The sequence below is a fragment of the Colobus angolensis genome, unplaced genomic scaffold (genome assembly GCF_000951035.1).
Source record: "Colobus angolensis palliatus isolate OR3802 unplaced genomic scaffold, Cang.pa_1.0 Scaffold316, whole genome shotgun sequence".
NCBI classification, from domain to species: Eukaryota; Metazoa; Chordata; class Mammalia; order Primates; family Cercopithecidae; genus Colobus; species Colobus angolensis.
This window is the reverse complement of record NW_012116444.1, coordinates 2,191,191-2,214,105: the sequence shown is the minus strand read 5'-3', so window position 1 is coordinate 2,214,105 and position 22,915 is coordinate 2,191,191. Positions and strand designations below refer to the sequence as shown.

General features: G+C 40.1%; 1 protein-coding gene and 1 long non-coding RNA gene across 6 annotated transcripts in view; one reads left to right on the top strand and one right to left on the bottom strand.

Annotated features, from left to right (window-relative positions):
- Window positions 1–22,915, bottom strand: part of LOC105518293 — a 73,274-nt gene that overhangs the window by 22,610 nt on the left and 27,749 nt on the right. The window contains exon 3 of one of the 2 annotated variants that reach the window (XR_001002804.1): window positions 170–566. The exons of the other annotated variant lie outside the window; for it this stretch is intronic. This is a non-coding gene — a long non-coding RNA (uncharacterized LOC105518293). Of the gene's footprint in view, window positions 1–169; window positions 567–22,915 lie in introns of those variants that run through there. 2 annotated transcript variants of the gene reach the window in all.
- On the top strand, window positions 487–18,588 carry CCNJ (cyclin J). 4 transcript variants are annotated; one of them, XM_011951232.1, is made up of 6 exons: window positions 487–870; window positions 1,976–2,085; window positions 7,798–8,008; window positions 14,372–14,671; window positions 14,759–14,918; window positions 15,543–18,588. In XM_011951232.1, exons 2-6 carry the CDS (start codon window positions 2,017–2,019, stop codon window positions 15,952–15,954), a joined length of 1,152 nt encoding a protein of 383 aa, XP_011806622.1. In that variant the 5' UTR covers window positions 487–870; window positions 1,976–2,016; the 3' UTR covers window positions 15,955–18,588. The 4 variants fall into 4 exon arrangements, with proteins under 4 accessions (XP_011806622.1, XP_011806624.1, XP_011806623.1 ...); XM_011951234.1 differs by lacking the exon at window positions 487–870 and adding an exon at window positions 1,021–1,343 and having other exon boundaries at window positions 14,795–14,918; XM_011951233.1 differs by lacking the exon at window positions 487–870 and adding an exon at window positions 1,021–1,343 and having other exon boundaries at window positions 14,792–14,918.

The following is a 22,915-nucleotide window of genomic DNA, read 5'->3' as shown; positions in this document are numbered from 1 at the left end:
TACGTCAGGTTAGGCTGGGATCTGCCAACTTCAGCTTCTGAGTTTCCCTTTTCTTGCCTTTGGTTTCTGCGGGCCTGCTCTCCTGGGTATAAGCATCGTCTATGGATAGGGTACGGCTCATATGTATGTCTGCTGATAATCTTCAAATGGATGAAGATGCCACCCAGAATCACATAACATGTATTTATCACTTTGTAGTAGTTCTTTATCATCATGTATCTTTTTGGACAAAGGATTCAAAGTAAAAGGGGTGAAGTTTTTAAAATATTTACGCTTTACTATTAAGAGATTGATCTACAGTCTCAGAAAAGTGGGCAGTCTCACTGTCCTAGGGTTACCATCCACCTCTTTTGTGATAATCCACCAGAGGTTAAAATAGAATTGATTAGGTTTCTTCTAATCACATTTCAGCCCCCATATCACCTCAATTGACGTTGGAGTGTTCTCACAGTTGTGCAGTTTCCTGATTTACGAGCACAGATGGTTAATTACATCCACCATGGGTTTGACAAGCAAGGTTACTAGAAGTAATCTTAAATCTCTTCATTCAAAGCTCTTGGGAATCCCTACAGCAACGAAAATAAGGAGGGGGAAGAGATTAATTAGATTTCTAGAAGAAAGGCGGAGTTTGAAGTGGAACTAAAAAAGAGAATTTCACAGGAAAAAAAAAACCGCTTCAGGGGCTACAGAAACAGCTAAAGCACATTTAGAGGGCCTGATGATCCACGGAGCAGCCCCTGGGATGGAAGGGGCTGGTGCAACGTGAAGTAAGGCAAACCGCATCCATGCTGTGAAGACTTTTAAACGCCAAACTGAGGCGTCGGAACTTTGCTCCGCGGGCACCGAGGAGCCATCGAAGGTTCTCAGCAGGTGAGTGGCCTAACTAGATTGGTCACTGCAGTGATCCACGTTACAATTTCTCCGGCACTCTGCCGACCCCAGCCTGCGATCAGGCCAGCTTCGCAGTAGGTGGCGGCTGCACGCCGCGGCAACCGAAGCGCCAGGCCCCGCCGCGCCGTCCGCGATGCTGACCCAGCCCAGGCGGGAGCCGCCGCGCCGCCGCCTGGCTCTGCACCTGGACCCGGCCCGGCCGCCGATTGGACGGCTTGGGGGCGACCCGGCTGTATCGCGAGAGGAGATTGGTAGCGGCGGGGCCTCAAGTGCCCCCGCGCTGGCTTTGTACGCGGAGCCGCCTGCCGGTCTTTTAACAATGGGCGGCGCGAGCGTCCAGGCGCTGGGCCCGAGCTGAGGCCGGCGCTTAGCGGCCGACTGTCCGCAACATGAGCGGGGCCGGCGTCCCCCGCACGCCAGCGGGGCTGGGGCTGTAAGGGCCGCGGTTCCGGGTAAGGGAGCCAGCGTGGGGTCGGGCGGCTTGGCAGGCCTGGGGTAGGCGCGAGGCAGCGGACCCTCCCGGGGTGAGGCGAAGAGCCTGAGTGGCCCGGCCTTTTGTTCCCCTTTCTGAGGCCGCGCGGAACGTGCGTTTCTCGGGGGTCCCGGGAAGGAGCAGGCCCCCGACGTCTACGCGGAGACCCCCGGCCAGGCAGACGGTCACCCCCGGACTTTTCCATGGGAGCGTTTCCCCTCAGCGGGGCTATGACCGTGTCACCTCTCCCCGCTCCTCAGGACGGGCGGGAGGGCTCCAGCCCCGGACGCAGGGAGCCCAAGCCGGGCCTCCCCCAGCTCTTCCAGAGCTCGCACCTGGCTCCGCGCTTTGGCACCTCAGGGCCCGAGTGGATCCCTTTTTGCCCGACACACATTCGGGCAGGGAGTCTCAGAGTCCTTCGGCTCTTCCCGAGGGGCAGACCCGGCCTCGCGTGTGGCGTTGGGGGAAACGACTCGGGTCGCGCTGTGTTGAGGAAGAGTCAGGTGAAGATGAGCAGCCACACCGGGTGGCCTGAGGTCACACCCCCCGGGGAGGGGGCGCAGAGGGTCGCGGGGGAGCCGGCAGTGACCGCGCCTGGGGTATGTCTTACAGACTCGAGTTGCCGCGTCGGGTTGGGCGCGCCGCCGGGTCCCATGGAGCTGGAGGGGCAGTGGTGGCGAGGACAGCTGGCCGCCGACATTCACCAAGCGCTTCGCTACAAGGTAACTCCGAGGCCCGGCCTGCCTTCTCCTGTGTCTCGCGCCAGTTGTTCTGAATCTCGGCTCTCTAGAAGGTCTGGTCAGGTTCTTTACTCACTATCTTCTGGGCCAGAAAAGACGAGTTTGCTCATTTGCTCAAGGTTAATTAACTTCTTGGCTCCTTCTCTGGGATGTATCAGAAGAACCTGCAACTTGAATGGGGAGGGAGGTTGTAGTTGGGCCAGGGAAGGTGGAAAGGGACGTTCTGGTATCCAGGTGGATCATGAATTTGATCTTGTATTTTAAAAGATACATATACTGAATTTTTGTTGGGCAGAACAGCCCTCTTTGTTCGAGAGTTGCCGTTGCATGCAGCCAGTTTAAGTCGCTTTTGTACATAAATTCCTCAACCTTTCCGCTCCCTTGCTGTAAGACTTGGGACAAGTTAAATTTCTGTTTCTTGATTTCCTCATCTGTAGAAGGAGGAATAATAAGAGTGTGCTTTATGATTCTGGCGATTGTGAAACTTAAGTTAGTACTGTACATGTGCTTAGAAACCGCTCTTGGTAAATAGTAAGCACAAAGTGATAACTTCTTATCGCTTACCCCTCAGGATTTGGGCTGTTCAAAAGCCCTAAAGTGGAGGGAGTTGGCTGTCCCTTCCTGCTGATATCAAAGGCAGAAAGTAGACCTAATATACTTAATAGATACTGGAAAAAAAATACTTTTCCAGCACAAAGCAGAGTCTGTGTATTGTTGCTATTAAGTAACGATTTTACTCTGCATGTGGCAAGGCAGATTAGGCAGATTAATGAGACATTTCTGCCTCTTTGATAACCAAAAGAGAGACCAGATCCAAAATGATCTCTAGCTTAACTCAGTTTCACCTTGGATAAAGAAAGCCATTTGTTAAATGTAGAAAATTGAGAAAGCAGCAAAACAGCTGACTCTTTCAACAAAAAGGATTCTGAATCTTGGGGTTGAGATCCTGGAATGATAACGAACTTTTTATCTTGAGTTTCTGACCAGCTCAAGTAGATTGGAAAACCTAATTCTGACTTAAATTGTTACCCTTTTCTAGGCCTGAGATTTCTAAATGCTACTTACTAATTCTGACATTCAGTTTCTAAGATTCACTAAAATACAGTTCAGCCCCCTAGGAGATGGTTTGTACCACATAAAAATTCTAACTAGTGTGATCTCTGGAGTCTTAGGAAAGAGTTACAGGTTCTTTACTTGGAAAATTGTCCAGATACGCTTTTGATCTTTTTTTCTTTGGCAGATGTCATCTTTCAACGTGCAGGGTTTTCTTTTTTAAAAAAATTAATAGAGTTGTACATATTTTGAAAAGTGTTTTAAGTGTCAGCCTCTTTATCCCTCTGGTATGTGGTGAAATTAATTAGTTGATATTAAGAGTACTTTTTTTTTGAGTTGGAGTTTCACCTGACGTCAGGTTATCCACCTGCCTGGGCCTCCTAAAGTGCTGGGATTACGGGCATGAGCCACTGCACCCAGCCAAGAATACATTTTTTTAATTGGCATGACACTTAAAAGGTTTTTCTTGGTGATTTCTGTAGTTTTCAATCATTTTATGTGTGTATCATTTTAATTCATGAATGATTATCTGAATTAATTTTGTCAGTTGAGGTTGGACATGGGTTTTTTTTTGTTTGTTTGTTTTTTCTAGATTTAGATTTGTTGAAGGCTTTTGTGAATTAGTTTCTGGAGCATCCAAGGCATAAGACCCAACCCTACACTCAAGTTGCTTATGACCTATCAGAGGACAAGGTACCACAGGGTCTGAAGGAATGCCACTGAAAGTTTTCTTGGGCCACCTATGGCCTAGTGCCCTGGGTTGTCTTTATGTTTAAGCATTATACAAACAGTGGTTCTTACTGGCAACACTTCATAAAGAATTTACATTAATCAGTAAAACTTAAACTTGTGGAACTGGAAAGACCACTGTTTGTATACACTGAAGGAAACTTAAAATGGACTTTTCTCCTAGAAAAGACGTGGTAATTCCAGGCTATTAATTGGTGATTCAGTTGGATAGTCATCTGTTTTTCTTCAACATACTGATTATTTATGACATACATGATATTACGCCAGGTGTTAGAGCAATAACAGCGAACAAGACATGATCCTTGCCTTCATAGTCTAATCTTATCTATAATTTAGAGCATCCACATTTAGGTCTTCCTTTGGGCAGTTGCCATTGAGATACTGCGGAAGGTGTTCTATGTTTAGATCCAAGGTTTGTGGAGAAATATTTAGTGTGACTAGCACTGTGTTTACTAGGGAAGAGTAAAAATGACAATGGAAATCATGCCAACTATCCACTCCCTCAAAAAAAAAAAAACCCCTACAAAGCAGCTGTCACCTTACACCCTTTTGTCTCCTTTCTTCTCATTATTTTGCTGTGTATAGTTAGTGTGATAGGCTGTTTGAGAAAGTGTTTTCAGGAACCTTAATGACAAATGAGAACAATTCTAGCTTTGTGAGAAACATTAAGAAAGTGAAGTCCATCAGTGTTTTCCAGGGAGTCTTTAAGACCATGTTCAGGCCACTTTTTGGGAAAAACCTGATCTGGTGTTGCCTTTTTTCCCAACTCCCTAATCCCTGAGCTAAGTTAGATTTTCTTCCTAAGTGTTGCCATAATAACCTGTGATGACTATATCGTGTGATAATCTCTGTATTTGATTCACCTGCTAGAGATAGGCTTAAGACTGTTTTTCCAGCTTTTATGCCTGGGTTAGTATAGCGTCTGCTACGTGGGAGATGCTCAATAAATGTCACATGATAGCAGCAAAGATAAAGTTGCCATTCACTTACACCATCGTAAAGATCCGAAGAAACAGTTAAGGAGAAAAAAATCCTAGGAGCTGCACGAGAAATCGGCATCTTTATGTGAAAAAAAATTTTTTTTTTTGGCCAAGCATGGTGGCTCACACCTGTAATCTCAACACTTTGGGAGGCCAAAGCAGGTGGATCACTTGAGTCCATGAGCTCGAGACCAGCCTGGGTAACATAGCGAGACCCTGTTTCTACCGAAAGTAACTGGGCGGGACAGTGAGCGCTTGTAGTCCCAGCTACCCCAGAGGTTGAGGTGGTTGGATTGCTTGAGCCTGGGAGGTGGAGGGTGCAGTGAGCCAAGATGGTGCCACTGTACTCCAGCCGGCACTACAGAAGGAGACCCTGTCTCAAAAAACAACCAGAATTGATGTATTCTTTGGCTATACTACTAAATTACATTGACTATCCATTTATCTTAGATAATATTAATTTAGGTGAATATATAACTTCCCTTTTTCATTTATTGTAAAATGTATCATCATAAAGCTTTTTTTCCCCAACTTTTAAGTTCAGGGGTATGTGTGCAGGATGTGCAGATTTGTTACATAGGTAAACATTTGCCACGATGATTTACTGCACAGATCATCCCATCACCCTACGTATTAATCCTAGCATCTACTAGCTGTTCTTCCTGATCCTCTTCCTCCTCCCACCCTAACCCTCCGACAGGCCTCAGTGTGTGGTGTTCCCCCAACATGTGTCCATGTGTTCTCATCATTTAGCTCCCACTTATAAGTGAGAACATGCGGTATTTGGTTTTCTTTTCCTGCATTAGTTTGCTACGGATAATGGCCTCCAGCTGCAACCATATCTCTGCAAAGGATGTGATCTTGTTCCTTTTTATGGCTGCACAGTATTCCATGGTCTATATGTACCACATTTTCTTTATCCAGTCTGTCATTGATGGGTATTTAGGTTGATTCCATGTCTTTGCTCTTGTGAATAGTGCCTCAGTAAACATACACGTGCATGTGTCTTTATAGTAGAATGATTTATATTCCTTTGGTTATATACCGAGTAATGGAGTTGCTAGGTAAAAGGGTATTTCTGCCTCTAGGTCTTTGAGGAATCACCACACTGTCTTCCACAATGGTTGAACTAATTTACACTCCCACCAACAGTAAAAGTGTTCCTTTTTCTCCACAACCTTGCCAGCACCTGTCATAACATAAAACTTACCATTCTAACCTTTTTTAACTGTACAGTTCAGTGACATTAGGTACATTTGTATTGCTGTCACCACTATCTATCTTTAGAACTCTTTCATCTTCCCAAACTGAAACTCCATACCCATTGAACGATTACTCCCCAGTTTCCTACCCTCTAGCTTTTGATAACCACTGTTCTACTTTCTGTCCCTATAAATAGGACTATTCTAAGTAACTCATTAAGTGGAATCATACAATAAATGTTCTTTTGTGACTTTTTTCATTTAGCATACTGTCTCCAGGGTTCATCCATGTAGCATATTATCAGAATTTTCTAAGTCTGAATAATATTCCATGTATATACCACATTTTGTTTATCCATTCATCTGCTGGTGGGCATTTGCATTGTTTCCACCTTTTGGTTATTGTGAATAATCCTGTTTTGAACATGTGTGTACAAATCTCTCTTCAAGTCCCTGCTTTCAGTTCTTTTGAGTATGCTGGATCATGTGGTAACTCTGTTTACTACATCATTTTACATTCCCACCAGTAATGCACAAGGATTCCAATTTCTCCACATTAAAGCTAACACTTGTGATTTTCTGGTTTTGTTTTTTTGTTTGTTTTTGATAATAGCAATCCAACTAGGTGTGAAGTGCTGTTAGTGGTTTTGATTTGCATTTCTTAATAATTAGTGATGCTGAACAACTTTTTCATGTTTCATGATATTTGCTGGGCATTTGTATGTATCTTCTTTGGAGAAATGTCTATTCAAGTCCTTTGCCCATTTTTATAATCAGGTTTTTTTGTTGTTGTCCAGTTGTATAAGTTATATAATCTAGATATTTACCCTTTATCAGATATGATTATATTTTCATCCATTCTGCGGGTTGCCCTTTTACTCTGTTGATAGCATCTTTTATTAAATAAAAGTTTTTAATTTTGTTAAAGTCCCCTTTCTCTTTTTTCTTTTTTTGCAGGGCATGGGGAGTTCTGCTTTTGGTGTCATATCCCTGTTACTTCTTCTATTGTGATACCTGTTGGGTTTAGTATCAGTATTATGCTGATCTTATAAAATGAATTTGGAAGCTTTCCATCTTTCTCTATGCTCTGGAAATATTTTAATAGTATAGAATTTTTCCAATTTTTAAAAAACAAGTTGGTATAGTCCTGAGATTGAACAGTGATTTTAGGTATATGAGAGGATGATAGGAAAGGACAGATCATAAAACTGTTAAAAGGGAAACAAAATTAGAAGATACTAGTGTATAGGTACTGGTTTCTACACTAATGCAAGTATAATACTGCATGCAGCATATCCACTTATCTATTACCTTTTAACCAAAAGTTTTGAGCATCTTGGAGAGGTGTAGGGCCGTGTGTGTGTTATGTGGTTGGTTTTTTGTCAGGGATGTTTTTCTGAAAACACCTGGTAGGGAAAATAGGATTCCCTTATTAAAAATCTTTGTACGATGAATCCATTTTAGAAAGCAAGAAACAAGAACATCTATAATTGTTCACATCAGAGGTGGTTAAGAATAAGGAGAAAATTTTGGTTTTAAGTGTCATTCATTATCCTTCCACTTAACTTTTTCATTTTTGTATTCCAGTCAAGAAAAGTATGTTTTAGGCACTTGTAATACTAATATATTGGAAAAACAATGTTAAGTCATTGCATTATGGGGATAAGCCTACAGATGGGTCAGACTAAATGTTGTTCCTTTTGACTTAGGAGCTGAAGTTGCCCTCCTATAAAGGCCAGTCCCCTCAATTAAGTCTCAGACGGTATTTTGCTGACTTGATTGCCATTGTGAGCAATCGCTTCACGCTCTGCCCTTCTGCCCGCCATCTTGCTGTCTATTTACTGGACCTGTTTATGGACCGCTATGACATCTCTATCCAGCAGCTGCATTTAGTTGCGCTTTCCTGCCTGCTTCTAGCAAGTAAGTATGAATCTGATTTACATGACTGGAAATTTCTGATGTTTATATAATAAAATAAATTTATTTAGAACTCAGTGAAATATCATCAAATCCCATACATTCCAGTTCACTAGTATCGGGAAGCTTAAAAGTGCTTCTCAGTGCAATAATTCTTAACCAGACATTGAAAAATGGCTTTGGAACCTGTTAAAAACATGTGCCTAAGCTTTACATCCTAGGCCACTCCAGATCTACTAAGACAAAATCTACATAATGGGTACTGGGTATTTTTTAACTTTTTGAAAAAGTTCTAAAGGTGATTTTGCTTTACCTTTCCAATTGAGAACCATTGTCTTAAAGCAGTGGTTCTAAACCAGGAGCAGTTTTGTCCCACAGGGAACACTTGGCAATGTATACAGACGTTTTGGTTGTCACATCTGGTGATAGAGTGGGAGATGCTTTTTTAGCATCTAGTACATAGAGGCCTGGGATGCTGCTAAACATCCTGTAGTGTACAGGACAGTTCCCCATAACAAAATTCTCTGTCCCAAAACATCAGTGGAGCTAAAGTTGAGAAACTGTCTTAAAAGTACCATACTCTTATATTAAAATACTTTCTACTGACTACATAATGAATTGGCTTAATGAACTAAAAGTTAATGTGCAACTACTACAAATGTGAAAACTTTTGCTTATGCATTAGACCAACTATGTAGTAGGCTCCAAGATACAATCTGATACAACCTTATTTGTTACTCAGTACAGAAAATACTGGTGGACCTTTTGGCCCCTCTTTTTCTTTACATCTTCCTGTGTCTCATTTCATTGCTTGTTGGTACTCTCACTGAAGATAGGGCGCGTAAAGGAATTGAAATTGTGTTTCTTTCTTTTAATAATGTGGAAGATTGTATTTGATATGGAAGTTGAATCAGTAATATAGTTTCTATGTTCATGTCATTACAGTAGAAATTTATAGTATGTAGATGTATTGATAACCTTCACTTTTAACTCCCACTTGAGGGATAAAGATTGTATTTGATATTGAAGTTAAATCAGTAATGTAGTTTCTGTATTATCCATGTCATTACAATAGAATCTTAAAGTAGTATGTAGATATACTGATAACCTTCACCTCTAACTCCCACTTGAGGTTTTGGAGTCAAATATGGCTGGGATGAAATAAGGAACATTCCCCCTATATCCATGCCACTAAAGTTCTTTAGCACTTCTGTGCTTGGCTGATTACAAACCTGAAACCAAATGTAGTCCTGTGTAGTATCATTTCTGGTACTAATCTCTTCTCAGATTTTTTTTCCAACCTTTGTTCTTCCTTTGATCTGATGACCTCAACTACTTATTTTATCCCCTGGAATGTCCTTTTGTAAGTTATTTCAGATCCATTGTAGAACCAGGCTGAATGTAAATAAAACACAGCTGTAGCATGACTTCCCACTGCCTATATGTTAAGGTGGAACTGCTTAATGTAGTGTTTAGAATCTTTCATCTGGACCCAGCCACCTTTCCAGTCTCATCCCCATGTACACTGAGCAAAATTCTTAGAATACCATTTACTTCCTGAATATCTACATTTCCCCTTTAATCTATTGTTCTCTAAAATTCAGACACTTCACTCATCCTTCACTCCTCACCCCCCACCCAGGAGCCAGAGAGGTAATGCTTGTATATTTATAATTAACCTTTAATTTAGCCTCTAATTAAAGTTTCATGCTCGTAAGTAACCATGTGTGTAATACTGTATGTGTTTAATCACTGGCTGTGAAGCCCTTTGGGGTTTAATAGTTTGTATAAGATTGGAAAAGCTCACACTTGACAGTGTAGATGTGAGTCCACAAATAAAATGGCTTTTTGTTATTGTACAGTGTGTTTATTATAGAATCAGTTTATAGTAGAGTGTCATTGGAAATCAGACATGCAAGTTAGATTATTTTAAAAGCTTGGTATCATTAATGGAAAGTAACTGTGTGGCCATCACTGTCATTTTAACACTACCATGTCCCACCTGCTCTATGCCTGTGATTCTTAAAGTGTAGTGTGGGCCAAGTGGGAGGGTCATCTTTGTGTACCATCTTAGGTTGGTTGGAATTGAGTTTTCAATTGTTGTTATTTTTAAATTATATATTTCTATTAGTTTAAGGTCATGAACAATTTATTTTATTGAACTATTTGGATTAGTATCAGTGGTAAGATGTAGTTATTTGTGACTTTGCAGTAATTAGGCATTAGGATCTGTATTTGCTAGGGTTCAAATATGAATTATCACCTATTACTGAAAGAACTGGATACCTCCCTCCTTTTTCTGCTGATGACTCCTGATTTCCCTTTCCTTGAGGAAAGAATTGCTTTTACATTCTTCCTTTTGCACTGGATAGTAGGAATGTATGTGAGGTATTCTTAAGGAGTTCTGCTCCTCCCAAGTAGCAAGTTGTTCAAAAGAGTTTGAGCTATCAGCTCTACACCAGGGTCAGGAATTGAAGAGGTTGGCCCTTAGCAGGCAGCAGTCTCTCTACCGTTGCCCCCCAACCCTAGTCTATAACTTTACAGCAGAAGAGCTTAGGATTCTTATAAACTGATAACCTGTTTTCAGTGTCTGATTCCTGTTTTAAATTTGTGGAGTTCATTGTAATGGGAAGCTGTAGGTGGTTTGGCCAAAGATGGAGCATACTTTGTAAGTTCTAGAAGCAAATGCTTATGTCTACACTATTAGAAGAAAGAGCCTACAGATTATCTCTGATTGGAGAGCTATGTGTAGTGTTTTGGAGCAATGACCATAGTGATGGATTCCCTGGGTTGGAATCTCATCAGCAATATGAATTTCAACAACCCTTGAATCTCAGGTTATTTCTTTATAAGATGGAAATAAAGACACCTTACAAAGTTGTTCTGAGGATCAAGTGGGGGTAATATGTTTAAAAGCATGTAGGAAATGGAAACATTAAAAGATTAGCATGATAATTATTAATTCCCCCATAAGTTGCTCTGTTACCTTTAGCCTGCCTCCTTTACCCTAAAGGTTTTGGCCTATTTCAAACTGGACCCTAATTTGTCCAAGGAAATTCTCCTATTCCAACTCTTTCACATGTATGCCCTGGGTTCCCTTGGCTTCTGTGAACAACATTATATTTATGGAGCATGTGGAAGTAATCTTGGAGATAACATTTCTCATAATTTGCTCAAGATCTTACATAACTAAGAAATGATCTTGGAGTCAAGACAAAGTGAAAAGTGAGACAGAGGCTTTTAGTAGTAACAATTTGTAACAAGTACTTGTTTCCCCTTGCCAACCAATACTGGGTTAGCAAAGCTTTTTACTGATCTGTGAAAATTTGTATCTCACAGTTGGTTTAATTTACATCTCAATTTTTAATGAGCTTAGAATTTTTTCCTATGAATTACCTTTTTCTTTGCCCACTTTTATAGTAGATTCATCTTATAAATTTGTGATAATTCTTAGTATTTGTTAGGGATGACTTTCTCCTCCTACTTAGTAATAAAACAATAGAATGTGGATTGGCAGAGCACTCTGTGACATTTGATCCGTGCCCTGTTCAGTATATAAATCTCTACCACATACCTACTATTCACTGCTGGCTTTGAAAATGTGTTGGTTTCCATGGCTGATATGAACATATCCTATAAAGGAAAGACAACCCAGTGTTTTTGTTTCTATGGCCTCTAATTCTTTATTTTCTGGGAAGCAGATATGAATTTCCTGTGCCCTTATTTCCTGTTTGGGGCGTTTATCAATATACTCACATGGCTTCTGGTATTTCCTTTCAATTGAAGAAACTGATCTTTGTGATCTGTGTGCGGTAATGTGGATAAGTATACTTAAAACGAACATACGCATAGAAGTCAGCACAACAAAAACTATAGATATGAATGCAGGTACTCATCGACATTATCATACTTCATACTTTTTGAAATCTTTTAGTATCCATGTATCTGAATATTTATTACTATACATAATGGAACAGTTCCAAAAAATTTGAACCCTGAATTAAAACCTCAAGTATGGTTATTTATTCAGAATGCAGATTATTCTTAACTTAGCAAGATCAATATGCAAAGTCCTTCACACTTATAGTAGCCAAATATTTTATAAATGCAAACATCCCATAGATGCTTAATAATATAGAAATCTGTCAGTTCTGGTCTAGAAGTGCAAATTTGGGAATTCAGACATAAATTTTCCTTTTGACTTCCATTTTTGGTTTGATTGAACTTATCTGACCTTAAATGGATTGGCCAACCTCATTACCTTGGTTTTTGAGCAGTGAAATTGGTCATATGCAATTTTTTCCCAATGTTGAAGATTTCAAAGAGATAATATGAAACATTCTTACTCCTTCAATTATGATGTATTAATTTCTTCAAAGGAACTTTAAGCATAATATAAATAAACTCATTAATTTCTACAGTATTCCTTTGAAGTATTCTGTCAGTATTGCTGTTGCTACACAAATGGCAGGGTGCTTGAAAGCCGTAATGATTCATCCAGAGACACTGAACCAAATTTCTAGGTCATTCTCCTTCTGAAGAATTTCACTTTATACTAAGAACATTGATTTCCTCTTCTTTCTTTAGGCAATATGCTGGATAACTGTGTCATACAGACCACTTTAGTGCTTTCAACTTTAAGTATTTGCTATTGGCAAAACTTGTTAAATTGATCTTTATGTGATTTTAATTAGGAAGGGCTATCTAGATTCTTAAGGTTTGAATTACTTAAGTTTGGGATCAACTTCTACCGGTAGCAATATTTAGAGTGGTTTAGATATAAGGAAGTTCACCTCTCTGCCATCACTCCTGCTTCTTTGGGCTTAGATTCTTCACAACACATGAGCTTAGAATCTCCTGGCATAGGAGAAAAATGCCTTTTATACCAGTTCCGCTCCCTAAGCAAAGATCAAGGCAGTCAGCAGCATTTTTCCCCCAGCTCCAAAGCAAACCAACATGAGCAAATCCCCACTGGCTCTAGCACCACTGCCTGTACACTGAGCATCTGGGCTGAGTGTAGCAACTTTAATGTGTGCTGCAAACCCATCCCCTCTAGAAGAGAATCATCACAGAGAAACTCTTCTGGTTTCTCCTGGTTTGGCATTCTTTCTGGTTCTTCTCCAAAAAAACGTTTTTAAAGAATAAAATTATAAAATTTCCAAGGAAATGAAAATATATTGAAATATATCAAAATATTAAAATAATTTTTATATAGTAATATGTGTTGCTGTAGTAACATTCAAATGATTTTGAACAAGTATGGATGTAAAATCTATTGTGAGAAATCTATAATAATCATAATATGATGGTTTTAAACCTTAAATCTAAAATAGAACACAATAGTAGGAGCTTTAGTTATAATTTCCTTTCTTTTGTGGACCACCATGGAACAAAGACCCAAAGAGGTTTGATGACAACTCTGGTTCTGTTGCTGCATCTGGAAAATCATAATAGTACTTAATAGTTTGTAAATGTTCTCCAGCCGTCAGTTCTAGAAATACTTTCTAAAATGAAGGCTTTATATATAGAGACAGTAAAATGCTTGTTTGGAAAGTAAAATGTAAGATGGTACATAATCAATAGAAACATTCTGGGGCTGGAAAGAGAATCTTTATTCTTCAGCTGTGCATAGTTGAAACCTTATAGATAGGTAATTTCCAGAAAAGAAATTAATCCCTTTGAATAATGTTCAGCCATATTGTCTTTACTATTCTGCTTTCAGTAAGGAAATTTAAAAGCAGATATAAACTATCTCCCCCATGCCCCTTTTTTCTTCAACAGACTAGATTTTTGTTTTGAATTCAGAAGGAGAGGGGAATGGGGTTTTTTATGGAATGATAGTGCTTGTGTTAAATATTCACCCAATTTCTCCCTCCAGTCTCTCTCTCTCTCTCTGGAATTGAGATTATGTTGATGCCAAGATGAAACAATTGGAGCTTAACTATGTTTTATTTCAAATAAAGCTATGACATTAAATTGTTAAAACTATCTTCTACTCTAAAATCAAATAATTTATTTTACCAGCTACCACCCACTGCAAAAAAAACTTTCCTGAAAATATTCAGCTGATGAGATTGAGTTATTTTTTTCACTGGCACATGACTATTTCCATTCTATACTAGAACACAGAACAAAATGTTTATGTATTTCAAGCATTTTTTTTCCCCAGGGGATTGGGGAAAGGTTGGGAATGGTGGCACTGGGAAAGAAAACACAGGTTCTGGCACAACTGTACCTGTGTAAGGTAAACTACGTCTTTGGATCTAAATCCTGGCAGTAAGACAGCAAATCCCATTTTACTGACTAGACCTGTAATGATCACTTGCCTAACATTTTCTCTCCCCTCCCATCCCCTTTTCTTGTAAGGTAAATTTGAAGAAAAAGAAGATAGTGTGCCTAAGCTGGAGCAGCTCAACAGCCTGGGTTGTATGACTAATATGAATCTAGTATTAACAAAACAAAATTTGCTACATATGGAACTATTATTATTAGAAACCTTTCAGTGGAACCTCTGCCTTCCAACAGCCGCCCATTTCATTGAGTATTATCTCTCTGAAGCAGTACACGAAACAGATCTTCATGACGGCTGGCCAATGATTTGCTTGGAAAAGACTAAACTCTACATGGCCAAATATGCAGATTACTTCCTGGAAGTGTCTTTGCAAGGTGGGTTGTTGTGAATACCAGTAAGTGACTTGTGCACTTGTGACTCGTGTATTCTGTTCCTTAAGTTCATTTTTGGTGTCTCCACAGATTATGCCTTTCTAAATTATGCACCTTCTTTAGTAGCTGCTGCATGTGTGGCTTCTTCGAGGATTATACTTCGTCTTTCTCCAACGTGGCCTACAAGACTGCATCGTCTTACTGCCTACTCTTGGGATTTCTTAGTACAGTGTATTGAACGACTATTGATGTAAGCCTTTTTATTCTTGTGTTTGTACTTTCTCATTAACAGTTTTTTTCATGCATGAGGTGCCCTGAAAACAACTTCTGAAAGGCACAGAGTTTCTAGGTTATTTGCTTTTGGCAGCAGTTACTTGCTGCCATGAGCAAGCCCATGTATGAGCAGAACTCTGGGGAAGGAGAGTCCCTTTTGGCCATTAATCAGTTAGAAGGTGTCATTGCTAGAATGATTCTGGGCACATGATAAGGAAAGGAGCTGCTTTTTTGTGTCTGTAAGTCAGTAACTCTGAGATCAGTCCAGGCCAGCCTTGCCCCATTCCTAACATCTTTGAATTTTGGGGGCCACCAGGATGTTACCAAAGTGGCAGCCACACTTACGTGCTTACTGTGGACACATCTCCCAAACTGGAAATAATCCTCAAAGCTACCAGGAAGGTTCACATCAAGGGAAATAGCTTTAGAAGGACAGAAGCGAGGTCTCACTGTTGTTGGAATTATGGTGCAGTGACTGCTCCCTCCGTAGTGGTGGCAAGTAGTGGAAGAAGCTGTTGGGGAGTTGGGAATGGGACCTGACTTTCTTGCAAATTCTTCTCAAGTAATATTTTTAATAGTTTCCTTTCTCTCCATATTTCAGTGCTCACGATAATGATGTGAAAGAAGCAAACAAACAGAGAGGGCAAGCAGGACCTCAGTCAGCACAACTAAGTGTGTTCCAGACAGCCTCCCAGCCCTCACGGCCAGTTCACTTTCAGCAACCTCAGTATCTCCATCAGACACATCAGACCTCACTGCAGTATCGCCATCCTACGTCAGAACAACCAAGCTGTCAGCAGATTGTATCGACCACACACACCTCATCTTACACACTACAGACATGTCCTGCTGGCTTCCAAACTAGTGTTCAGGGCCTTGGGCACATGCAGACTGGTGTTGGGATGTCACTGGCAATACCAGTAGAAGTTAAGCCCTGTCTGAGTGTTTCTTATAACCGGAGTTACCAGATAAATGAACATTACCCCTGTATTACTCCATGTTTTGAAAGGTGATTATGTGTGAAGCTGATAACTGACCCAGACTGCTTTGTGACATGAAGCTATGGGTAAGTGTTTTGTAAACTTCTGTTCAAAAAGAAAGGGATCTAAGTGACATCAGAACTCTTCAGGTACCAGCACCAGGAAGACTGAATATCCCTTTTAACGCACCATGAATCCTGGGAGGACTAAGCAAATTAACAGTATGTCAAATTCTGTTACAACAAATCCCTGTATGACAAAAATGTGCAAGTCCTGGCTGATGGTCCAAATATTTCAAAAATATTCAATACAATAGAAAATTTGGACAGACTCCAATTTGCCATTTTGAGGTTTGACCTGTGGTAGCATCTGGGCCTAATGTTGGCTTCTAAGTCAAAGACTAAATGTTTATCTTATCTATGGACTTGCCAAACAGTCTTTTATGAAGGAAAGTTACAGTATTAATTTTTGAAAAGGTTTTTTTATTCTGCAATTTTTTATTTTTGTTCTACACATGAATTTTTGACTAAGTTTAAACTCACGAATTGTTACGCTATACCAATCTGTGCAGTAAAAAAAATTTTTTTAGATGATTCTATATAACTTCCTCATAAATAGTATAGGTATCTGGATTAATATACTAAAATTAAGGGTGAAAAAGATCTTGTTTTTTAAATCATGGTCATAATTTTTCTTTTTTTCCCTAAGTGATCAACCTCAAATTTTTAGAATTAAAATAGATTTAACTCAGGGAATCTGTACTACTTGGAAACACTTAACTGTAATGCAACATGCCTTGGGAATGTTATAGTGTGAACTACCTTTATAACATAGGTTAAAATACTCTTGCTAGGGTGTGTTTTCAAATGAGAACGTAATATTATAGCTCAGAATGAAGTGGTAGTTCCTGTGATTCATAATACATATATATGTAGGTTTTGCATTTCTCAGTGCAATCTATGATTTATACTCAGAATCGGCATTCTTAAAAAGTTATTTCAAGGGATGGCATAACTCTAAGAGGTCAGTGCTAGAATAAAGTCCTATAGGTTTATTTTGGAAGGGACTGTGGCCAGGGTAGTTCTCAGGTTGTGCTAGAGCAGCACTTTGTTATGTGGAAGACAGGTTTTTTAAGCAACCTTTGAATCCAGCTCTAGTCCGTCTAAGCAGGCAAAGGTAATGGATGACTAAATTTCAGTAGCTACTTTCATTAGATTGACCCTACAACTGCCCTGGGACATTTCACTGTACTGGTATTAACTGCAAACAGCAATAATTGTCATTACAGCAAGGGCAGTTTGGGGGTAAAGAATTTTGGAGGAATAACCTTAAAAAGTTAGAAAGTCATTGTAGTAACTGATAAACTGTATACATCGTGCTCCTTTCTGTGGGAGAAGAAAGATTTGGTGGAGGGAAGCTTTCTGGTTTAAAAATTAGTAAGATGTGTCTTTTTGTGTTTTTTTTAAGATAGCACTTGAATAGAAGGGAATCTGCATGGCAGATACGTGACTGCCACAATATGCATTGAAGACAAACTTACTATAAAGATGTTGTGGGTATGCAGCAGGAGTCTCAGTAATCAAGCCAATGGCCTTTGTCAGGAAGGGAAAGGGCTCAACACAGTGATGGACTGATCCAGATGGCTCCCGGGGATGAATGTGGGTGGGTAGCTTCTGCCAGCATGAATGCTTAGAGAAATATCCTTTCCTTAAAAAGAAAATAACTTTTATATTTAGAGTACATAGGGCATGATGTGGATTTATTAGTCTGGTAGATAAAATGAAAACCACTCAGGTAAGAACACTCATGGCAGTTTTTAAGCATGAAAATTGTTTTCTGAAAGTATCATCACTTTTCCTTTTTAAAGAAGGCTGCTAATTGGATTTTGGTAGTTCTTACCTCAAGAAAACTTGAATTGTTTGGGGGGAAAGTAGGCTCAAAAGAGAATATATCTTTCACATTCACATTCAGAACCCAGCAACCTGGAGTCCAATTTTCAGTATTTTAACTACCTCAATAATACTATGAATGTAAGATACTGGGATAGAGATCCCAACTTGAAACAACAGCCAGTGCCTGTGGTAACTTAAATGTCTTGTCAAATACTTTTATTGATTGGTTTATGTGCCATACTTGTTATAGAAGAATATGCCTTTTAAAAAAGCTTATTAATAACACTTTCCCAATTTATATTTTAAAAAGCTAAAGAACACTGGATTAATAATCTTTTGGGAGGGTAGAATAAAATAATTGATTACTACTGCTGCATACCCGGGGTGGGATGGGGTGGTTGGAGAACCAGAACTATTTTTAAAACATTAGGTTTCAATATAAATACAACTCACAACTGCTAGCTTTGGGGGGTGGGGGAGCATTGTGTGGGTTTTGTTTTGTTTAATTTATTGATTAGTCTTCAAAGTAGGCTTTTTTTTTTTTTTTTGAGATTACTGGACCATCATTAAATGTGTACTGTGAAGAGATTAATATGTATGAAGGGCTTTACCAAAGTCCACTAAATAAACACTACTCAAGTACAGACTGCAAACCAAAATGTATCTGTGTTATGACATTAATTGCAAATAGCAAGTATGGTGCTAAAGTCTACACCAATGGAATTAGATGAGTGCTATGCACTTAATTTTAAAATAAAACTAGTTTTCAGTAAAATGGCTTTGGTATTTTTGTTTCAAATACAAACTTGTATATTTGCAGCTCTAGTGAAGCATCTCATGTAATTTAGACTTGGAATCATGATTATATTTACTAAAAGCCATCAAGATGTAGAATATAGCCATTAGTGGCATAAAACATCTGTTCATTATGTATTCCATACTGAGCATTAAAGCCCACAAAAGTATATTGGACACCATTGTTGCCTTTTGAGCTTAAAATCAGTTGTTAGTATGTTAGCATCTACAGATTCTAGTTTATTCAACAATCATGCAAGCATCAGAAAATTTGAAGTTTGATCTCAAAAGTAGGGACACAAAATGGTTAAAGCTGTGAGAAGGAACATAGGGTCTACAGTGAGTGAGAATGGTCTGTTTACCTGAGTATAAATATCATTTGCTACTTAATTCAACTTAAATCTTAGCAGATGGAATTTGTTTTGAAAAGTAAAATTTAACAGGTTTGTACAAGCGGGTTAGGAATTTACACGCCTTTTTAAAAAGCATTTTTGAAATCAGTCTCAAAAGTATTGTATCGTCACTTGTTCTGGCACAGTGCCAGGGTTTAGCAGCTCTCAAGAGTTAATATACCATGTTCTTTAGGGCTGACTTTAAGAAAAAACAAGCATTCCAAACCAGACCAGGTAGGTTTGCCTTGAGGTGATCTGAGCCCCATGTGACAAGTTTATAACCAACAACTGCCTCTCAGGCACATGGTAAAAGCCTCCCTAGCCTCAAGCAGCTTACATCTATGATAAATACGACTAGCACACTTGAAGCAATTAGGCTAGTAGAGGCCTGCTTGGTGGCTCATGCCTGTAATCCCAACATTTTGCGTAGCTGAGGCCAGCGAATCACTTGAGGCCAGGAGTTTGAAGCCAGTCTGGGCAACATGGTGAAACCCTGTCTCTACTAAAAATACAAAAACAAGCTGGGTGTGGTGGCAAGTGCCTGTAGTCCCAGTTACTTGGGAGGCTGAGGCACAAGAATCACTTGAACTCAGGTGGAGGCTGCAATGAGCTGAGATCACACCACTGCACTCCAGCCTGGGCAACAGAGCTAGACTCTGCCACTAAGAATTAGGCTGGTGTAGTCTGGAACTCGGTTTAATATCGTGTTGGTTTAGGAATCACTCAACATTCATTTTTCAATCCCTTAGATTTTAAAAAAGTAACAAGTACAGTCAGTTGACAGCATAAAGACCAGGCTCAGGGGTCTTATGGGAAGGACACCTGCTGTCCTATCCTTGCCTGACTATCACTCTGTCTTTCCTCCCATAACACCCTCTGCCTCCCACGTAAGCATCACCACCCTGAATTTAGTTCTTAATCAAGTCCATAAAGCCTTGACATGGTATGCAATTTATATGTAAATGATTTCCCCTGTTCTTAAAGTTTTGTCATTTACTCAAAGGGACCTATAGTTAAAAATGGTAACAGTCATTATCTTGTATCTATTTACTTGCTAGTTTCTCCCTACTAGAACCTTGTGTTAGGCCGGTCTTGCATTGCTATAAATAAATACTCAAGACTGGGTAATTTATAAAGAAGAAAGGTTTAACTGGCTCATGCTTCTGTAGGCTGTACAGGGAGCATGGAGCTGGCATCTGCTTGGCTTCTGGGAGGCCTCAAGAAACTTATTCATGGCAGAAGGGTAAGCAGCAGCAGGAATCTCACATGGTGGGAGCAAATGGGGGTAGGCGAAGGTGCCACACACTTTCACCAGATCTCACGTGAAGTGAACTCACAAGGACAGCACCAAGCCATGAGGGATCCGCCCCCATGACACAAACACCTCCCACTAGGTCCCACCTCCAACACCGGGGATTATATTTCAACATGAGATTTGGGTGGGGACAAATATCCAAACTATGTCAAACATATCTTTCCTCTGTCTGCCAGGCTGGAGTGCAGTGTTGCCATTATGGCCCACTGCAGCCTCAACCTCCTGGGCTCAAAAAATTCTCCCACTTCAGCCTCCTGGGTAGCTGGGATCGTAGGCACACACCACCACATGCCTGGCTAATTTTTACAATTTTTTGTAGAGGTGGGGGTTTGCCATGTTACCCAGGCTGTCCTTTTTTTTTTTTTTCTTGAGATTTTTAATTTTAGAAGAGCTTAGATGTACAGAATTATTACTAAGATAGTACAGCCATTCCCCACATATCCCACAGCCAGTCTCCCTTATTAATATATTGAAATGGTACATTTGTCACAATGAAACAGTACCAATGTATTATTAGTAACAGAAATCCATGCTTTGTTCAAATTTCCTTAGTTTTTCCCTAATTTCCTTTTTCTCTCCCAGATTCCTATGCAGGATATCACATTACCTTTAGCACTTAGGTCTTAGGCAACTCTGGCTTGTGACAGTTACTCAGACTTTGTCTGTGATGACCTTGACAGTTCCGAGGTCCGTGGTTAGGTATTTCATAGAATGAACATATGTTTCTTGAGAGCAGGGATTTTGTCTTACTCATCTTACTCATCTCATGCCCCTGTGTGTGATAGGGATCTGAAGTATGATAGCACATCATAGGCTCTTGGGACGGAGGTAACAAAAAATTGGCCAGCACGGTGGTTCACGCCGGTAACGCTAGCACTTCTGGAGGCCAAGGTGGGTGGATCACTTGAGCCCAGGATTCAAGACCAGCCTGGCCAACTTGGCAAAACCCCATCTCTACAAAAAACACAAAAACTAGCTGGGTGTGGTGGTGTGTGCCTGTAGTCCCAGCTACTTGTGGAGCTGAGGCAGGAGGATTGCTTGAGCCCAGGAGGTCGAGGCTGCAGTGAGCTTGTGCCACTATACTCCAGCCTGGGTGACAAAGTGAGACCCTGTCTCAAAACAACCACCACCACCAAAACAAACAAACAAAAAAATGCAGTCCAAAAGTAGGCAGTGACTAATAAACAAATGCTGCCTTGGGTTGATTTAAAAAGTAGAGTACTCTAATCATAGGAAGGCACAGTCCCATCAGATTCAGCACTGATTAGATCATATCTACAAAAATCTTGTGAACTGAATTTTAAGTGGAATGGTGATAAACCCAAGTTTTGCCACAAACTGGTGATGGGTCCAGGAATCATGTTATATGAGTAACAGCTGAAGGAACTGGTGGTGTTTTCATCTGAAGTTTAAGGAAGGGTAAAATGCTTGTCTTCCCAGATGTGAAAAGTCTTATTACTCCAAAGGGCAGAATTAAGGCAGTGGTCCAAAGTTTCTCACATTTCAATGAATAAAGCCAGAATGTTACAAACAGAGCAGTGCTGCTTTGAGAGTTTCTGAGTTCCTAGTTAACAGAGGCCCCTGACATAGACCAGAAATGGGATGGAAGTAATCCTTGAACTTGGGTGTAAACATCTTCCAATTCTCAAGAGCTTCTCAGGCTCTGAAGAGTTTCTGGGGAGTTTCTAAAGGCTTTATGGACCTGGGACTTGAACTGGGTGTAGAAAGAAGGGAAAAGCTTCAGCTAGACTAGGGCAGTCATCACCCCTAGTGTTGGCACAAAGCAGACTGCAGTAGCCTAGCTGAAGCCCTTCCCTTCTTATATTCTCAGCTCAATTGTTGGACAGTGAAGGCAGACTCATTGAGAAACTGTAGAGGAAATAAGGCTGAGTGAGTAGAATGAGGTTGGGTTATGGAGTTTTATTTTATTATTTTTATTATTATTATTATTATTGGGAAGGAGTCTTGTTCTGTCACCGAGGCTGGAGTGCAGTGGCGCGATCTCAGCAAGCTCCGCCTCCCAGGTTCACACCATTCTCCTGCCTCAGCCTCCGGAGTAGCTGGGACTACAGGCACCCACCACCACGCCCAGCTAATTTTTTTTTTTGTATTTTTAGTAGAGACAGGATTTCACCATGTTAGCCAGGATGGTCTCAATTTTCTGACCTCGTGATCTGCCTGCCTCAGCCTCTCAAAGGGTTATGGAGTTTTGAAACCCAGAAGAGAATACAGTCTTTGTGGGGTCAGAGATATCGCTGAGGATTTGTGATATGATACTGGTGATTTTAGGAAGAATGATGATTTTAGGAAGATTGGTTTTAGAATAAGGATTTTAGAAAATGGTTTTAGGAAGAATGATCTGACAGCATCAGAGTAGGTTAGTAAGAGGAGATGGGAGTCAGACAGCTTTCTTCAATAATGACAAATTTGAGTGAGAGTGGTACACGGATATTTCATGGTACAAAGGTAAACCCTAAGAAAGAAAACAAAATTGATAGAATTGAGGGATAGAATAAAGGTAAGGAAATGTACTAACTCTGTTATTACGTATAAAAGTGAATTACAGATACTGAGATACTGGCTAAACAGAAAACAGGTAT

What these genes read in the sequence shown, in the direction of transcription:
- CCNJ (XM_011951232.1), top strand. Translation starts at nt 2,017, where the DNA reads ATGGAGCTGGAGGGGCAGTGGTGGCGAGGACAGCTGGCCGCCGACATT. An exon ending in ACCAAGCGCTTCGCTACAAG is followed by an intron (nt 2,086 to 7,797) that starts GTAACTCCGAGG and finishes CTTTTGACTTAG; the next exon opens with GAGCTGAAGTTGCCCTCCTA. An exon ending in CCTGGAAGTGTCTTTGCAAG is followed by an intron (nt 14,672 to 14,758) that starts GTGGGTTGTTGT and finishes GTGTCTCCACAG; the next exon opens with ATTATGCCTTTCTAAATTAT.